This window comes from Sinohyriopsis cumingii, chromosome 15 (assembly GCF_028554795.1).
Source record: "Sinohyriopsis cumingii isolate HCF-2022 chromosome 15, ASM2855479v2, whole genome shotgun sequence".
In the NCBI taxonomy this organism is placed as follows: Eukaryota; Metazoa; Mollusca; class Bivalvia; order Unionida; family Unionidae; genus Sinohyriopsis; species Sinohyriopsis cumingii.
The window spans coordinates 62772233-62791154 of NC_142975.1; the positions used below are offsets into that span (position 1 = coordinate 62772233).

At 34.4% G+C, this 18922-nt stretch overlaps 1 protein-coding gene across 1 annotated transcript in view; it reads left to right on the forward strand.

Annotated features, from left to right (window-relative positions):
- The window catches only part of LOC149781938 (cell surface hyaluronidase CEMIP2-like), a 31364-nt gene that overhangs the window by 5633 nt on the left and 6809 nt on the right, over positions 1 to 18922 (forward strand). Inside the window, exons 4-19 of the mRNA XM_089935035.1 lie at positions 207 to 369; positions 664 to 840; positions 2684 to 2788; positions 3297 to 3484; positions 4244 to 4316; positions 4899 to 5029; positions 7201 to 7331; positions 7672 to 7744; positions 8106 to 8240; positions 8615 to 8741; positions 9342 to 9405; positions 10573 to 10608; positions 11142 to 11276; positions 13676 to 13859; positions 14440 to 14655; positions 17956 to 18155. Coding sequence (XP_089791161.1) covers positions 207 to 369; positions 664 to 840; positions 2684 to 2788; positions 3297 to 3484; positions 4244 to 4316; positions 4899 to 5029; positions 7201 to 7331; positions 7672 to 7744; positions 8106 to 8240; positions 8615 to 8741; positions 9342 to 9405; positions 10573 to 10608; positions 11142 to 11276; positions 13676 to 13859; positions 14440 to 14655; positions 17956 to 18155 — 2138 coding nt within the window. The remainder of the gene's footprint in view (positions 1 to 206; positions 370 to 663; positions 841 to 2683; positions 2789 to 3296; positions 3485 to 4243; positions 4317 to 4898; positions 5030 to 7200; positions 7332 to 7671; positions 7745 to 8105; positions 8241 to 8614; positions 8742 to 9341; positions 9406 to 10572; positions 10609 to 11141; positions 11277 to 13675; positions 13860 to 14439; positions 14656 to 17955; positions 18156 to 18922) is intronic.

Genomic DNA, 18922 nt, shown 5'->3' on the forward strand with positions numbered 1-18922 from the left:
TATTTCTGGTATTTAACCTGTGCTCGCGAAACTATAAATCAGAGTAGAAAATCGAAATATGTTTTGATTTACCTATCCATTACTTTTTTGGTCATCTTTGTTTCTATATCAGCCATGTGTTCATCTCTACGATCAATTTTATTAAATTATATTTGTATTTTTGCCATATTATCTAAATATATGTCCCTCTATATGATCATATTTAGGTGGATGGACCATACGATCCCGACACATGGATGGACGCCTTGGTGGCCTACGTTTTTGAAATTAATGCTCAGAACCAGCCAGTGAAAAAGAGATTTGAAGTGTTTGGTTTCTACTTTTGGAATCACCTTGAGAGACGAGATACGTTGAGACAAATGATTGCAGGTACACTGTAACAATACCTATCGACGTCAAGCTATGCGACCAATTTCGTTCTTCTCATTTTAAGTTAGAGAAAATCTCAAATAACGTTCTATGATGAAAAGGAGTGTCCCTGATCGGTAAGATCTTATATGGCGCACATTCATTGCATTCATTTTATACTTTATTCATGGATGAAATATTGCTTCCTCTCATTTAGCATCTTATAGGTCTCAAAGTTCATGGATACATTTAAATTAAGTAGATCTTTTTTTAAAAAAATCTATTTGTCTTCATGTTTTTCTTTTTTTCTCACAGCATTAGCTAATAACGAGATGCTTTTGTTCTCCCTGAGGAAGACTCTGATCTTGGACTACGATTTAACTGAAATCTACAACGTATTTGAAACTCTCATTTTTGGACGTGTGACAGGCACAAGCAAATTGAGGGCAGTCAGCAACAACAAGAATGCATATGCAGCCTTGGTGTATAAAAGTAAATTTTCACATTTACACCCCAAAAAAGTTCATGTAAAATCCTATTTTCAGCGACGCAAAGACGAAATATGTTTAATTTTCTTCGAATTGTTTTACTTCATCATTATTACTTTCATGTGCCTTGGGCATTTTATATAAATCTTAATAAATCTCCATAATTTGTACCTCTCTACTTTATTTAGAACCATTCCAAATAACTAATATTACTTTAAAATATCTATTAGAAAATGACATGTCAATTTTCATGCAAATTATATTTCTTGGAACAGAGCAAGGTTAAAATTTGATTAATATACTCAGTAGCAAGAAAGTGGCTGTAATGTGGTTTGCGCGTGTGTGTGTTTGTGTGCCACTTATTATTTGAATATATGCTACGTTTACTATTATTTGCTTTCTGTGTTCCAATACTTGTCAATGTGGTTTTAATTATTTACATTAGAACGCCATTATCTCTATATAACATTTCTGATTCTTATATTATCACTAATGTATGAGACCCAATGCCCTTCAGAATCCACGTGAGTTTCAGTAACGCAGCTTGGAGGCCTCTGGTTTGTACTTATGTAAACTGGGACACAAATTTACAATTTGACGTGCTAATATTTAAGAGCTGTAAAAATTATCTGCAATGAGTCAACTAACATATTGCCTGACATAAACGGCCTAATAAAAGTGTAATGCATTGAAATGTGTTATCAACTATAAACGTGTCCTATCACGTCTGTGCTTTGAACATTTCTATTTTTAATATTTTATTTGTATTTTTTAAAACATACTGAACTGCAAATAATGTCATCAAGAGCACGGCCATTCTTACTCTTATGAACCTTTTTCATGTCTCTCGGTCTGTCATGTACTTGTTATCTCATGTATGTATGTATGTATGGATCGATGGATGGATGGATGGATGGATGCATGCATGCATGCATGCATGTATGTATGTTTGTATGTACGCATGCATGCATTGTATATATGCCTCACCATCAATATTTCCACACTGTTGCAGCTTCCACTGGTGTCGTGGTGCGAGAGACAATCACTCCTCCTTCTAGCTCAGGAAGTCTTGCCACAGCTGACTTGACCCTTTGGGACAAAGGGTTGAGGTTTCTTGTAGAAAGCTTGACTGACACTGACGAATCATGGAAATCTAAACAAAATTTCTTCATCTTTACAACATCCGCCACCTATCCCATAATAACTCTGATCGATTATGTCAACACATGGGAGAACGGTAATAACCAATTAGCTTGTCAATATGTACATACAAGAATTCACCCCCCCCCCAACTTAAAAAAAAATATAGCAGGCCTCAGAGGAAATTTTATCGAGCAACATGGAACTGGTTACATTCAATCAATTCTATTTAAAAGCATAAACATGCATATATAACAATAATCCACCACACATGTAGAAATCTAACTCGTGCGGAGTCCAGTATGGATACTGGTATCAGGGACTGAGGAACCATAATATAATGTCTACACGAAGGACATCTCAGGTTTAGATTTTTTTTCAAATGTAAATTATCCCATCATATTTAAGGTAAGTTGGTGCTACGCGAAGGCAGAGATATGATTTACAGTTGCTTCTACCATATATAGGTCATACGTGTGCTACAGCAGTGACGTTTTGCAAGGTACGCAAAGTAAAGAGTTTTTAATTTAAGTATTTAAGTTATCAACCTATCTTTAAACAAAATTATACATAATTATCTCAGCAACATGATACATTCTCTTTTTTCGTTGAATACATTAAGAAGAAGCGTTGATTGTAACGGTAACAATGACAACGATGTTAATAATAGGTTGACGTATACTTGATCTCTTTCCCTCTTATTCAAGGGGACAGAGTCGTTATTTCCTCTACTGATTATGACTGGAACCAGGCAGAAGAGGGGACAATATTAGAATGCTCTTCGTGTAGCAACAAGCAAATCAGGATAGACTGTAAGGAAACTTTCAACAATGTTTTTGAGAATGTTAAAGGTCTTATATTACCAAACTATGCTGAGCCGCTTATAGAAACTATCAATTGGCCCTTGCATATTGTTGTAAATAAGTAAACTATAAATGTATATAGCAATCGACAAGGTGGAGAAACGTTTCTTTTTTTCTCTGTATTTAATAATTTTAAGGTGGTATTAGTATCAATATAACTATCACGCGACATATATCACTGATAGACCAATTCTCAAAGAGTTTTGAACAAGTGTTCGTGTTCATCACAATTTACCAATATTGGCTGTAGAATTAGCTGCACACAATATTTGAATAGCTGTCAATGTAAGCAAGTGATATACAACATTACAATACATTTGATCGCTTTTTCTTCATTGTTGCATTACATGCTAGGCCAGGAGGAGAGTACAACTATACAAAAGAAGTAGTCAGTGGTGGTGTTGGCCAGGAATGTACACTTATATTGATTAAATGATTGTATACTTCGCATTATCAGTGCCACCCCGTTACACTCACTGGGGCGGTGTAGAAGATGGAGTAGTAGACATGAGGGCAGAGGTGGCGCTGTTGAGCAGGAACATTATTTTTGAGGGGAAAATGGAGAACAGTTGTTATGTCATTGATGCCAGTAGCCCGGGAAAGTGTAGCAACTTTGACTATGACACATTTGGCGGACACATCAAGGTACAGGGTGATATTTATATTACAGAAATTGTCAGAACGTGTTCATAACACATTTCAATAAACCTGAAACTTGCAATCCTCACGCTATGAATGTATCGCAAAATTCCATTTAACCGAGTTTTAAAACATACACCATAACCTTAACTGTCGCTAACAATGCTACTGTCCCTTATTATTATAAACGTTACAAAAACATAAGTATGCATTATAATCGCATATACTAAGTTTTTGCTATTCATTTTGTCATATGAATTTGGTTGTATTAAGTTTTGAAATGCCTTAGTTGATTGATGTAATATTTGCATGTCATCAGGAAGTCACATGTAATCAATGCAAATTGTATGGGTACGAATCTGTTCCCAGCTATAAAATAGCATACATTTTGCATTAATTAACGACATACGAACATGACGAAGTGGGTAACATATAATGTTTTGGAGTTGTTTTGTTGTATATTTCAGAAAGACGCCACGGTTAATATTATTGAAACTTTAAAAAAATTTGATATGAGATAAACAGGTAAGTAAATATTTATACCCTGAAGACTTTAAGGATGATATAAGTAATATATTATCCGTCTGCAACTTCTGGAATTAGCAGAATACATTATTTTATATCCTAATTACTTACCTAGAAATCACCAAGGTAATGTTTTAGCTTCGCACATGATTTGTTCGTCCTCTATGATAGACGAACTTTTATTAGTATATATAGTTTAGGCAGGTATCAGTACATGCCTATTCGTTGTTTTCATTTCAGTTTTTATACGGTTTTAAGAATGGGAGAGTAGAAGGAGCAGAACTGTATCACATGGGACAACAAACCGATTTGGGTGTGTTTGGTATTTTACTTGTTGGGTGACACGAAATACAATCTTATATAAAATATTATAATTGTCACTCAATTAAAGGTACCATGCTGCTTTTATACCAACTTAAAGTAAATAGTAAACACTACCTCGGTTTACAGAAGCCATATTCCTTTCAATCCGTTTTAACGATACTTCAAAAAATTTGCTTACCTTCTCTCTGCATATTACTTATGACGATGTTAGATTTTGTTGTTTTTGGAGAACAAACTCAAATTATAGCAGTGTATTAAAGTTTTGAAAATCATACAACAATCTTTTCTGTTAAGTAACCTTTTAAATACAAGTAAATTCTCTAAAGGCTATCAGATTGGTTTCCTTAAAACTCCAACTGCAAAATAAAAAATATGATTTATTATATTTTGTAGTAAACGTTTCTTCTTGTGTCATGCACACATCTATAGAATATGCGATGCTTTTATTGCCTATACTACTGAAGAGAGCCTTATCGCTTTTGATGTTTTAAGACTATGGAATTGTTGATTTATTATGCCAGACCAATACATGTGATTGATACTCATTTAAGTCCTTTAATTTTCCTTAAAGGTTCATATCCCCTTCACTTCCATATGTGCAAAGATACGAGAAACTACACCATCAAGCCTTATTTAAAGGAGAACAGCATACACCACACTTTTGCTAGATGTGTAACGATCCATGGAACGCACGGAGTATTAGTAAGATCTAATTCTGTCAAATACAATTGAAAATGAAATGATTTATTTTCCATTTATAAAATGTCTGAAATATGAGCTGGCTATCCATAATGTTTAACACAGGAAAGTTTCTGATAATCCTAATTCATGAAAATGTAATTTTAAAGACATTAAGCGGTACAAGGTAGATATTTCTTGACATTATCTATAATTTTAGTGAACGTTTGGACAACGTTTAATATCTTTTCTTGTTTATTTTAGGGATCTATGACATCAAACCTTAATCATAAGGAAAACGTTCCAAATTTAAGTGTAGATCGAATACATCGGATGAGAATTTTACAAGCTTATTGTTAAAGTCATGTTTAGACACTTGACTTTGGCATTTTTCAGTCATACCCAAATATTACCCAACCACATTGCTTAATTTTTAACCTACATATATGTTTATGAATTTGTACTGTTGGTGAAAGTCCGACAGATTGTTTCGTGTTCAAAAAGAGTTATATTTCATCAAAGCAGACTGCTTTCACCAGAAATAATCTCAAAGGTTTAGTCTGTGCTGAATATATAGCTGATTTGTAAATTCTAAGTCAAGTTAAGACACCAGCGCAACTGTCAGTGTAAAACTCAATTTAAGTTAGTAGGTGAAACATGTGTCAGGTTAACGAATTCTATAATGAAGTTGTCCACCAGGTTGAAGGTTTATTGCTGAAATGCATACCAGGAATATATTGGAATAGTTGTTCATTTGCACAGAATGCTGTGTACAGGAACCCATTTCATTCTAAGCAAGTTGCACTAGTAAGTTTCAGACTGGCATTTAAATTGCTAAAAAGGTAGTCAGAATACCGTGCAATTGATAAAGCCACCGGTGATGTTTATGCAACATAAGCCTAAAATTTCTGTTTTGATGACCATTGATCAATCGAAAGTGTTGTGGTATTAGACAATCGCGTATCGCATGACAAGGATTCCAGTTGACAGCTATACATTTAATCGTGAAGCAGTCAGATGGCCGGATACAAGCTTGCCCGCCAGAGTAGATCAAACTGTGTCTCAAGTGGGTGGCAAAATGTTACCAACCAGGTTGGAAGATGTTTGAAGACTGTACTATGTAAGATATAGATGAAACTTTGTTTCAAATGAAATTGCTTGGAGCAAAACTCCAGTTTTAAAGAACTTTCGTCTCGGTTCCTTTTGGACCTTGCGTATATATTGCGGTCTAGACTCTTGCGAAAAAGTCAGACTCTTACGAAACATCTCATATATCAAATTAATTTAGACATCACATGACCGGCCATTTATCGATTGCAGCAAAATATTAAGCTATAAGATTATCAAATTTTCTTGAGTAGCCTTCAAACCGATCGCACTTCTTTTCTTTTGGTAAAGGGAAAATTTATTTTCGTCAGGTATTGTTAAATAGGAAGATATGTTGCACTCAAGCAATTATTGAATGTGGACTTTATTCATTATTACATGAATTTATGTGGAAGTATTTACTTATGTGTTGAACATTGCAATTAGTATAAGAACACTGTTAATTTCATCAAGGAAAAGACAAATCATAAACATTAGCAAAGAATCGGAATTGCAGATGATGTGGACGACTTTGCATTAGGTACATAGACTTGTGCTAAAATAGGAAACCCCTTTTATTTTGAGCACTATCATTAAGAGCAAATATCAAATCCAAACTCCTAAAAAAAGTTCAGTAAAGTAAATTGTGAAACATTCATTTTATTATCGTTCTCTTCTTATTCCGTGCTACATAAAAACATTAGAAATGAATTGCGCTTATACTGACCACTTCAGACGGGCGTTCTTAGCCGGAATTTTCGATATTAATGCAAGTGTTTACAGAGTAAACATGTGTCTTCCAATTTCAATGGAAAAAGTTCTTAATATGCTATCAGTATAATCTAAATGATTAGGCACGTTTTTAAAACGTTAAATTTTCGGTTTGAATAATGTAGATACATTTTGATAAGCTAATAAATAGATCTGGAATTTTCATATTTGTTGTCTATTTCATATTGTTCTATTCTTCTAACTCTGACACTTTCTGTCTCTTTAACTATATATATATATATATATATATATATATATATATATATATATATATATATATATATATATATATATATATATATATATATATATATATATATATATATATTTTCTTATAGGTAAAGGACAATGTTTGCTTTCGATCTCTTGGGCACTCTTACTTCCTGGAGGACGGTGGCGAAAAGTACAACACATTTGATGGCAATTTGGCTCTTGGTACTATGAAAGCAAAATTGATACCAACTGATAGGTAAGTGTATAAGACTGTATTGTAATACACATGCTAATGGCATAATGGCATAATGCATAACACACGGCACATATAAAGATTAAACACGCACCTCTATTGCATTGTTAGTTATTTTGCACCATGTTAATGACAAAAATCGAATACTATTTTGATTTACTCCATCTCTCTCTCTCTCTCTCTCTCTCTCTCTCCTATCGGGTGAATGTCCTTGCCTTCTACAATTGGTGCACTAGAAATATATAAGAACCTCGATTTATGTGTATCTCACTGAGAACGTTATTACCGAAAATTCATTTTATTATAGACACATAAATTTTGTAGACTTTCTGATTTTTTTAAGCACTGACCCTACGTCATACTGGATTACCAATCCTCTGAATGACTTGAAAAACAATGTTGGTGCTGGTGGTGAGGTACGTTGTTTTCTCCACGGTTTACTTCGTTTTGACAATTGAATAATCCCAGCAATGACTAATTATTATACAAATAAATTTCATTTTACAAGGTACACAAATCTAATATTAAAAATCTAATATTAACTTAGGCAATGGGTAAGATTATAAAAACGTAGCTTTACAGAAATGTTCTTAGCTTGCGCTCAGCATGCAGACCGTATTGCTTAGAATGGTAAATGGTCCTGAAATAAAGTAATATTATAATTGATTACTTAAAACCATATGATTCATCTATTTGGATGCGTGGAGTGTTATTGGTGGAATAGATTGTGTGTTATTTTAACTGCAATTGCTTAACACATGATTTGTATCAATTCAGGGAAAAGGAATTTGGTACATTTACCCAGAATCACCCCTAGGTCTATCAGCCACTGAAAATTTTATGGCACCAGGGGAAGCTCGCCGCACAGCTATTTCTTTGTTCGCAAACAACGTAGTACACGGATATGAAACTGTGAGTACTATATACCCAACAAAAATTGATTTAAAACAATGTCAGAATTACATATTGTTGTTGAAATGTTTATGCTCGAAAAACACAGGATGGTTGAAACAATTAACAATATATAAATCCACATTCAAATAGATATGGTGAGCGTTAGAGCGAACCATGTGATCATCAGCTTTGATTTAAAATAATTAGTTTCATCGAAAATGCGGAAGGGAATAGATATAATTGATTTGAAAAGGAAACATATAACATTGCAAGAGGTTTAGTAAAATGTATGTTGAATATATCGCTGATCCGTTTGTCTTGACCCGTAATCGATATTCTCTTGCACTGTTCTCTAATAGTAACATTTGGTTTTCTCTTCTATTTCGTTTTAGGGTTTGCTCGTCGACAACAAACTGACTCCTGATGGACTAGTGAATGGCATTAATGATTATCAGCCAGTGGAAGTTCCAACTAACAGCAGTTCACCTGATAAAAAAGTGAAAATTATTGGTTTGACGGGTAATGTAATGGAGTGAATGACATATTTTCTTGTTTCTTTCAAATTTTATATATCTGCGTGATTTAGATTTTTAAAGTAGCTTCAAAAAATGTTCAGTGATATCGCTACGATGTCTGCAGTGTGACAGTTTATAGTGATGTTTACCATTGGGACATCATGCCGCCGCAGACATGTAGCATGATGTCCCACCCAGTCACATTATCCTAACACCAAGCCGACCAGTCCTAACACTAACCTCTTAATGCTGAGCGCCAAACGAGTCAGCTGTTAGTACCATTGTTGTATTTGACGTGTCTGCCGGGCTGAACATTTTGAAACCCTTATCAGAATGACAATTATTGGTTTGGAATGGTCCTTTCAAGACAATAGAGTTACCGTTTTGCATCGTGCTTGCAGCTCATTCTTTCGATGATAAAATTTACTTGTTGACAGTATATAACCGATTTTTAATGTGCCATATAGATGGCAAAGAAACCTGTAATGAAACACTTGTAGAAAAGCTAATATGTGCAACTAACACTTTCAGATAAAAAGGTTCGACTTGTATCGTAAATGATTGGTCCACACTGTGGACGATATTTAAGTCCTTTTTTTTTCAGCTTACAACAACTGGAACCAGAATGCTTGGGTGCGTGGCGGCTTCTTTGAAATTTCTGATTCATCGTAAGTGTTCGTTGATCTTTTATCTAACTTACTGTGAAATCATTTGTGTTGTGGAGTTATTTATTTTCATTTAATCTGGAGACATTTATTCTCAAAACTGTGTATTTTTTATGCGAAGAGTTATAAACAAGTATACAAAATGATACAATGTAGAGATGTTATAAAAATAAAATACAATATGTATACTTCTTAAACCAGTTTCTTGATACTTTTCTACCGTTTAATTTCATTATAGTAACGAGGAAAAGTAAAACAGAGCTTAACAGTCAGATGTGTTTGTGAGTCTTGTTGTGTGTTTGTTCTGTGTGTGTGTGTGTGTGTGTGTGAGAGAGAGAGAGAGAGAGAGAGAGAGAGAGAGAGAGAGAGAAGGGGGTGGGGTAAGGTCGCTTGGCTTCAGCTAGCATTTAGCATAACATACACTTTACAATTATTTGGTTACAAGTTAAAAGATGACCCAACACCGTTTTGATTCAACTATAATTGCAAATGTATTCATTGAAGTGATATAATTCCACTGGGAAATATTTGATCTAAATAATCATTCATATTAATTGTATCTTGAGAATTTGTCTGTTGTGGCCAAAATATAGATTCCATTATATAATATCACTGAGCTCCAAAACTATCACACACATACACACACACATACACACACACAACACACACACACACACTTTCAACATCAACCTTCCATATTTTCCTAATAAAGCTACGGATTCATGTTGCTTCATAAACCATTGACAGAATTTCCCATTAAAATCCTTATTTAGTCAGTACCATAAAAACATGCAGGAATTCACACTCCGTCGTTTGAAACCATCGACAGGTTTTCCCATTAAAACCCCTATTTAGCCAGTACTATAAAATCTCACAGGGATTCACACTCAGTCGTCTCAAACCGCTGGCAGGTTTTCATATTACAACACGTATTTAGCCGATACCATATGAACACTCATGGATTCATATTCTTTCATCAGAAGCCACTCACAGGTGTCCATATCAAAGCATGTGTTTATTCACTATGCAATATAAATTTTGCAACAGTAATAGTTAGTATCGTTACCCATAATAAATCATTAACTATGTTGTCCAGTTTGTGGCATATGGAGATGTATTCGATATTTTAGCACTGGACTGATATACTTGAATGACGATTCTGTTTTTCAGATTTCTTGGCAGTACAAGAGGTCTGACATATGCCAGGTGAGACACAAACGTTTCTAATATCCTTCCAGTCTGATTATACTTCTTTGTGAAGCATAAGATTATTCGATCATTTATACTGATGGCTAATAATATCAATGTAAATTCAGCATATGAAATGAAAATGAAACAATTGAGATATGAAAATTAAAGACGAAAGACATTATGACAGATTTATGGGGGGTGGATGGGTAAAGCCCAGATATCATAAGCCAAAGGAAGCAGGGTATCGGCTAAGAAAGAATTACTTAATAGATAAAGTGCAATGCTTGTTGTATATTGTGAAGTTAATAAGCACCAAATCAATTTTGGTTATACGCTTCTTCGCTGTCGATATTAAAAGCTTGTAAATATACAATTCAGTTAATTAATCCATAGATACATATAATTAAATCAAGCGAAGCCAGTAGATCAGTTAATAATAATATTCACAACATGTGATTTCCATTCTAAATCATCAACTCGATTGTATCAAGAACTTTAGACCACGGAAAACGTGAGACATAACACACATTTTTTTTGTTTTGACACAGAGCAATTTCTCAAGAACAGTTCATAAAAGACAGTGTTTTCATCGGAGAATCCAACAACGTTGGCGAACCAGCTGTATTCACTTTAAATGGATCTACAGTCAATTATCATCGATCAGTACCGATACATTGGGACGTGTAAGTACGTTTCTTTAAGCTTATAATGTGGACGTCGGATTTACTCTTTACGTAATTGTCAGGCGAAATTATAATTAAGTTGTAAATTGTTACACGTGTAAACAGAGTTGTAAATCAATACTCGGCTTCGATGCAGACTTTTAGCTGTGAGGTACTTCTCGTTCTGCAAGACGTGCGCCGTTTAGTAGTGTCGATTATTGTGTTTTGTTTTCTTCTTGTATTGATACGACTTATGGTGTTCTCTTTTTCCCTGTTGACTAGATTAATAAATAGCACACACTTTATTAATTAGGGACCTTGTACTGACAGATGTTCCAACAGAAATGACTTATACTAGTGCATAAAATGCAAAGATAATCTACCACCTACTTGGCTGTATTTTTACACATTAAGGGAAAACAAATTATTAATATAGGTATTCAATTCCATCAAACTCGGTATATTAGTAAACTTCATTATATGGATATTCCAATTCAGATTTAAACATTGCAATCTTATATGTTACAAAATATGACAATACATAGCAAAGTCACGAATATGATTCCCCTGCAGGATGTCCAGTAGCAACTATAAATACGTTTGTATTAGTGTCGCAGCTTCATGGTCTTACACTAAGTAGCAATTTGTGCAGAAATAATCAAGTTTTGTAAAATTCAACACTTTTTCCTAGACTACAAAGTGAAAATTTAAAAAAGAAATTGCGCTACTGTGAATGAAATTAGTCATAGAATTTCTCTCAAATTTAAATTATGAAGTTCCTATATAACTCTGTATATTATAATACTGAATGGGTTGATATGCACGTAGTCTCAAATGTCCCAATCGCCTGGAATGTATGAAATGTAATGATGCCATAACAGTCGTTTGATGCATCACACTAACATAATAAAAATGCCCTTGTCTGAATTCATCATAATTCCAAATTAATGTTTTAGTCAAATAGTTTTTGAGCACGTTGTAATTCCAGTGAATAAAACTTTGAACAAATAAAGCCTTCCAAAATAAAAAATGAACACAACATTAAGACTAAATGTGCTTCAGATAGTATGGCAAGAATGGATAATTCTTTGAAATAAACATCATTATATAAAAATGTAAGACGCAATAATAGAGACAAATTGTAGATCAATATCCTGTCTCTGCAACATTTAAAGTTGTCAACACGTTTAGGATTAGTCTTGATCTTAATCTAAAAGCTAACCAAACAATTTAAGCATAATGCAACACAACCAGAGACGCTTAACAAAAAGGAAGAAAAATTCAAGTGTAAATTTAAAATGACCAATCAGTTATTGTGAAGCTACGAATCCGGTAACATTAAACTTTTTTTTGATTAACTCAAGTCATGGATGATGATTTATGAATGTACTTGTTCCGGAAGCGTCGTTTAGAAAAATAAAGCGTTCAACCAAATGAACATCTTAAAAACACAGGAAATTAAACCATTCGCTTTTTTGAGCTGGATGCTTTGTTTATTATTTTTATTTGAATATTCACATATTTAAAGTTTCCTCAAACAATTTTTTGAGCTTTCTAAAATATGTCCTTCCTTTTCCTACAGTTTGCAATATCATTTGAAAGCTAATATTAAACATAAAGTAACCACTTAATATCACGAGGATACTAGATTGTACATCTCATCATAAATACATCTAATTTTGTAATGTATTTTTCCTAATCATTCTTAGCAATATCTCAGCTGATTATGCTAGTTTGTATTTTCTAAAAATAAACTATGTAAATATTCGAAGATTTCTAAGTTGCTGCAATATAGTAGATGCTATAACGTTAGGAATGATTCAATCCAACACAAGGATGATGTTATTAACCTGCACGTTTTGGATGTTTCTAAAACTCATTGAACGTGTTGTATTTACCGGTAATATTATATGGGAATTAAAGTATGAACGTAGCCATGGGCATGGGAATACTCCTCGTCCTAGTAAGTGACGTTCATTGCTTGCTAATATAAAGTATTAAACCGTCGGCTGAATTGCGCAAGCCTTGCGATGTAGCCGATCAACCTATTTAATCTTTACTTAGAAGTGCACCATTAAGTCAAAACATTGCGCTAATGCACATATAAGCTTTGTAACATAAGTTCACAAGTGTTCTGTTGAATGGGGGTGACACTGGGTAGGTCTGCATATATTAGGTATTGAAAGTGCTGACATTTGCTGATATAGATGTTATTTTAGGACTGAGCTATATTAGTTTACGTGCTGTGAAAGAGAAATGTAAATTTTCCGTTATATGATAGCTTTACATTAACAAAACAGGTATCCCAGATAAGTACACTTAAGAAATTTTCACAAGCCCAATTTGGGATTCCCCTGTCCCACAATTTGGGCTACGGTATTTGCCCAACACTGCTATTTGAAGGCTGATTTATCTTCCAGGACCATTCCAAGGCAAGGATTTGTCTACTATGACGGACCAGTATTTGCGGAAAACATCTGGTTTAAGGGATACAAGAAAACACCTTACTACAACATGGGGGCAATAGGATTTTTGAGGCCAAATATGTTTAGCAGTTCGACGGTTAATTCCATGAAGGCTGCAAAATTTGCATTTGTTGATGGGGTTAGTATTGGAAATGATCCCTTCATTTACTGTGTGTGTACGATTTTATGTTCAACTGATGAGAGAGTTACTGTTACCTAACAATCTTCCACTGATTTTAAAATCAGATTGTCTTTGTTTGATGAGAATATTTTAACGTCTGTCAATACTTAGTGAAGGTTCATATGTTTATATTTTATTTTTGACTATGTTGAATGCTCAGCCAAATAAATCAACTTCTTTATCTATCACAAAGAGCAAAGACACGGGCAGTAGTCTTTGCAGGATTGGATTGCTTACATGGGGAAGTATACATGACTTTAAACTCTTTTCACGTTAGGATTGTAATCCATTTGAATTGAGACTGGGATATATTCTTCATTTCGATGTCCTCTTGAGAATTACTGAAAGAAGCCATATGAGAATAGAAGGAGGACTGAACACCAGGCCAGATCCTTAACGTTTACAATGTGTGTCACTATTCGCATTATACATGGACTTATATGAACAGAAATATCTCGAACGAACTATCGTTTTCATAGCTTTTGCGACGAAAAACAGGCATAAATACATTTACTGTTTGGTTTTTGTACTGATTCAGGATAATACAGGCAACAGGGTCCTAAATGGAGACGAAAATGATCCTGGATTCGGAAGTAAAGATGGCGACAAGGCAGCAACATTCCAGGATGTGGACGGCTCTGTTTCTGGTGTGGCTAATAGCCAGATTGTGCAGCCTTATGCTTACTATGTTACAGAGGAATGCAGGAAGAGAATAAACTGGAAAATGGCAATTTGTCCACATGATTATGGAAAGGTAACGGTTACGACCATCGCAAGGCATTGTTTGGAAACACCGTATATTGCAAGAAATAATAAAAATAAAATTGCCCATATGACAAAATACAACACAAGTAAATACAATGTGCGCCACGGAATACATAAATTAAACGTGGTGTTCAACACACACATGTTATACTAAACTTCATTAAAATATATATTTCTTCAATGGACATGACCTGGATAAACACAAACATAATAAAATTTATGTAGCAATAAACATCACTTTTTTCGGCATACGTCACATTATTTAATAGTTCTCTCGTTCCTACTAAGCGTAACCCAATCTGTTGCTAGCATGTGCGGTCAACATATGAATTTAGAAAGTGACCTCCTAAATATATATGCTAATCCATGTGATAGATATTATTTTCCAGTTCTAATACAGTTTTGGAAAGCCGAATCTTCAATTAGTAGGGATAATAGTGTAAACGTGTTTTTGTCTTCAACAAAATAACGTATTTATCTTTGGTAGCCCAGCTGACACGGTTGGATTCACCTTTGCTTTTCAAGATTATATAACATTAGTGTGGGCAGGGGTTGAATACATTCACGCAACCACTAGCCAGCATTGAATACATCGTAAACAATACGAGGTACAAAGTGAGTATTTCATTCCCGTAAGACAATAGCATTTATTAATACTATCGGGTACACCTAAACACAGTTTGTACTAAACATTGTCAATATCTCTATTCAATTCATATCATCAAATTTCCGTTTTATATCAACGAATTGTTTTATGACCTAAGCAAAGATTTAGAAACCATTCTCTTCAGATAAACTTCCAAATAGTGCACGATAATTCGAAATCTGTGTTATACTTTGCTTAGTCCAAAACAATTTTGGGGTGAAAAATAAAACCATATATTTGAAGTAAGCCACACTTTCAATGCGTCTTTCTTTGAAAAAACAAACATTATTTTGCTTGAAATATCCTGAATTCCTGAAAACATTGATATTGGCTTTATTTAGATTTACAATCATATCAGTTTGTTTCGTATAAAAGGTCAATGGCTTTTGTTATTGTTTGTAGGAGCCTATTGGATCAGCACAGTTGGGAACATCATCAGCACCACGTGAACAGCGTGCTGACAGTTTGCTATTTGTGCAATAGTAAATACTATTCCTCGAATATAGGTTTTGAATCGACTATTCTTTATTCATCCAGACGGTACTAAATCCACGTGTCAAATGCAGTTGCATTCCACTTTCATCATTGAATATACACATTCCCATCATGCTATTCATTTATGGTAATTAATATACACTTATGTTTCAAATCTAACGTTCTAGTCGACTTCAATGAAGTCCATGCATATTGCATAGTAAATCCTTTATTATTCCTTATATTGTTTATGCTGGCGATGTTTATTGCATCTTAGGTCGTTTCCGAGGAGGTATGTTAGAAGCTTTATGGTTGGTCGCTTGACATGCTTCTTCGGCTCTTCGGCAGCGTGTCTTATACTATAAATATCGTTGCATTTGAAAGTTGGGTCAGTTTTAACGAGTTCACAGAAAACTGAATCCAGTTTTATCGAGCCTCACAAGTCTGTCTACCCTTGTTGGGATGTCATTGTCATTATTCCAATGCGTGTTTTCTATAATATTGCTAACTTTGGGATCTTTAACCCCTTTGTTAAATTCCGACTTGACCTAGTGTTATCAAGCTCCATAACAGATTGGGCCACATGTGCCACACTATCTTCTGAGATAAATACATATTTTTGCAATCGAGCTTAAGTTGTGTAATCAAATAGAAAGGGGATATATTATAGGGCTCAAGAGACTTCATTGCCTTGTACCTAATGTGCATTCGAAATAAGTAGTTAAAACGTTTTTGTTTTCGGAAACAGCGTTTCAGGTTTCAATATGCAACTCTTAAAACGTTTACCGCTTTACCGTTCAAACTGTTACGTATTAATAACGATACATTTTGAGCTAAACTGGACTAAGAAACATATGGTCGTATTTTTATACAGCCTACTTGTGCTCGTCTATCAGACCATTGTCTTTCGCCCGCTTATATATACGATTATTCAACATATCAGAAACAGTCAAGCATAGAGTATCAATAAGGGAAATGTAATTGTATATATTGCTATTTTCACCTCCCGTTTATCTAGAACAGAAATTGTCTCCTCCAACTGTTTTCGAAAATAGCCAGAGTTAAAAAGTTGTTACAATGAGAATTACTGAATAGAAAGATTCGACCAGTTCCGCACCAATACATCGAGTATGTATCATGTCCGGTTCGAGGGCTTGGTTTCGGATTTTAAGGAAACGTCTCATAAATTCATCATGTGCAATACGAATGTATAAATCATCATCTTTTACGTGTAAGTGAGGATATTGTCAGAGTCGGACACTGGCTTCTGCAATAAAGATTTAAATTATTCATAACTGTTTAATTGGGAGGGGAGTACGTTCCACGCCTGCTTAAAATTATGCATTTTTTTCTTTCAAAAGATGCCATAATCGTAGAGGTCGTCTCCACGCTTGTGTTTATATATTTATTCGTGACTAAATATTGCATCTTTCCTAGAGTGCATTGATTGAGGTGAACGTTGCTTTATACTGGCTATACAACTTTAGGTCAGCTTCAGTATTTGAGAATCTTAAGCGTGTTAACCATACATTTAAAAAAAATATATATTTTACTTTGCCACTTTCTTTAATATACCAAGGAGCCTGTGTTGTTATTAGGCGCCTTGACTCAGGTCTGAAACATTGAACAATATTCTGCTTTAGTTATCTGCTTTTCTGAGGGAAAAATCTTTATAAGACTCAAAATAACTGAAACGGTAATTCCTTATATCTTCATAAGCTGTACAAAAATTCTTCCAAATGTTGTATGTTCTCTTTAGTAAGACAAACATATCTATATTTATTAAGTGTACAGCTATCAATATTAGTCTTCAATTCATCCGAATCAGCTTGATGATCGTCATCATTTACTATGGCGGTGGTTTGGAAAGTGTTATGTTGATCTCTCAATGACTTACCCTAAGTCAACAAAACATAGGAACATGCGTAGATTCATCGCAACTCCAAACCTTGTATTATACTTAAATATGTCAAAAGAACATATCATATAATCAACAAAAAATATGTAATAAATAAACAAAATTCAATGCTTTTCTACAAACTTAGTATGTCAGATATGGAATTTTCATTCTGCTTACATATTCTGTGATCATTATATATAGAAATTGTAAAAGATATTTTTAACATCTCAAACTGTTCCCCAGCAAACGAAGTCGTTTTGTGATTTTAGATCCGTCCGCGAGTGCCAGACAGTATTGAGGATATTACAGATCCCATTATGACGAGGTTAGATACAGGAGCTGAGGAGCAGTTAACAGGAGTTGTATCGGCTGACTTTATGGTCATCCTGGGTGGATCCAAGAGATATATCCTTCACTGGAGCAGCCAGATCCCGAACCCTCTTGAAATATACAGTGACGGAATAGAAAAGTAAGACACACACACACACACACACACACACACATATTCGCCAATCTCTCTCTTTCTCTATCTGCTTGTACATTTTGGTAAGTGTATTCTTCTTGTTACTTTAGTGAATTACTTTTAACACGTTTACCTCGAATCTTCACTTTCAACGTTGATGCATGGTATATCAAATTGTGATTCGCCCATGGCGCCTATTTCGCAATAATACGAATATATAAACATTCTTTCAACTGCACGACTATAGATCATTGATGAACTTTCTTTCATTAATCATTAATGACGTATGAAAATAAAAAGTATTAATAGGCCCCGTTTTCTACATCAATTCAACATGGTACACAATTTCATCGCAATCCTTTCTTTGTTCCCGTCCCCCATTCCCCGAGCATTCATAAGGGGCAACATACGCATAAATATGGAGTGAGAGGGATACACAATTTGGGTTGGATTGAAACCTTAAAACTGAATTTGCACCAAGTAACCTAGAAGAATATGGTTCGTGGTAGCGGTATGTTTACACTTTCCTTGGGATACATGTTCATATATCAATGGTACATATCTGCAACAGCATGGCGACATAGAAGTTAAATGTTTCTGTCACGAGGCACACATCTGTAACGTATTTAATGCCTTATTGTTGTGGTTTCTTCAACTTCTTATAATCTTCTAATAATTATTAATTAAGTATGAAAATGTTCAAACAGCGCCCACCCATCCCGCTCTCTCTCTCTCTCTCTCTCTCTCTCTCTCTCTCTCTCTCTCAGTACTAC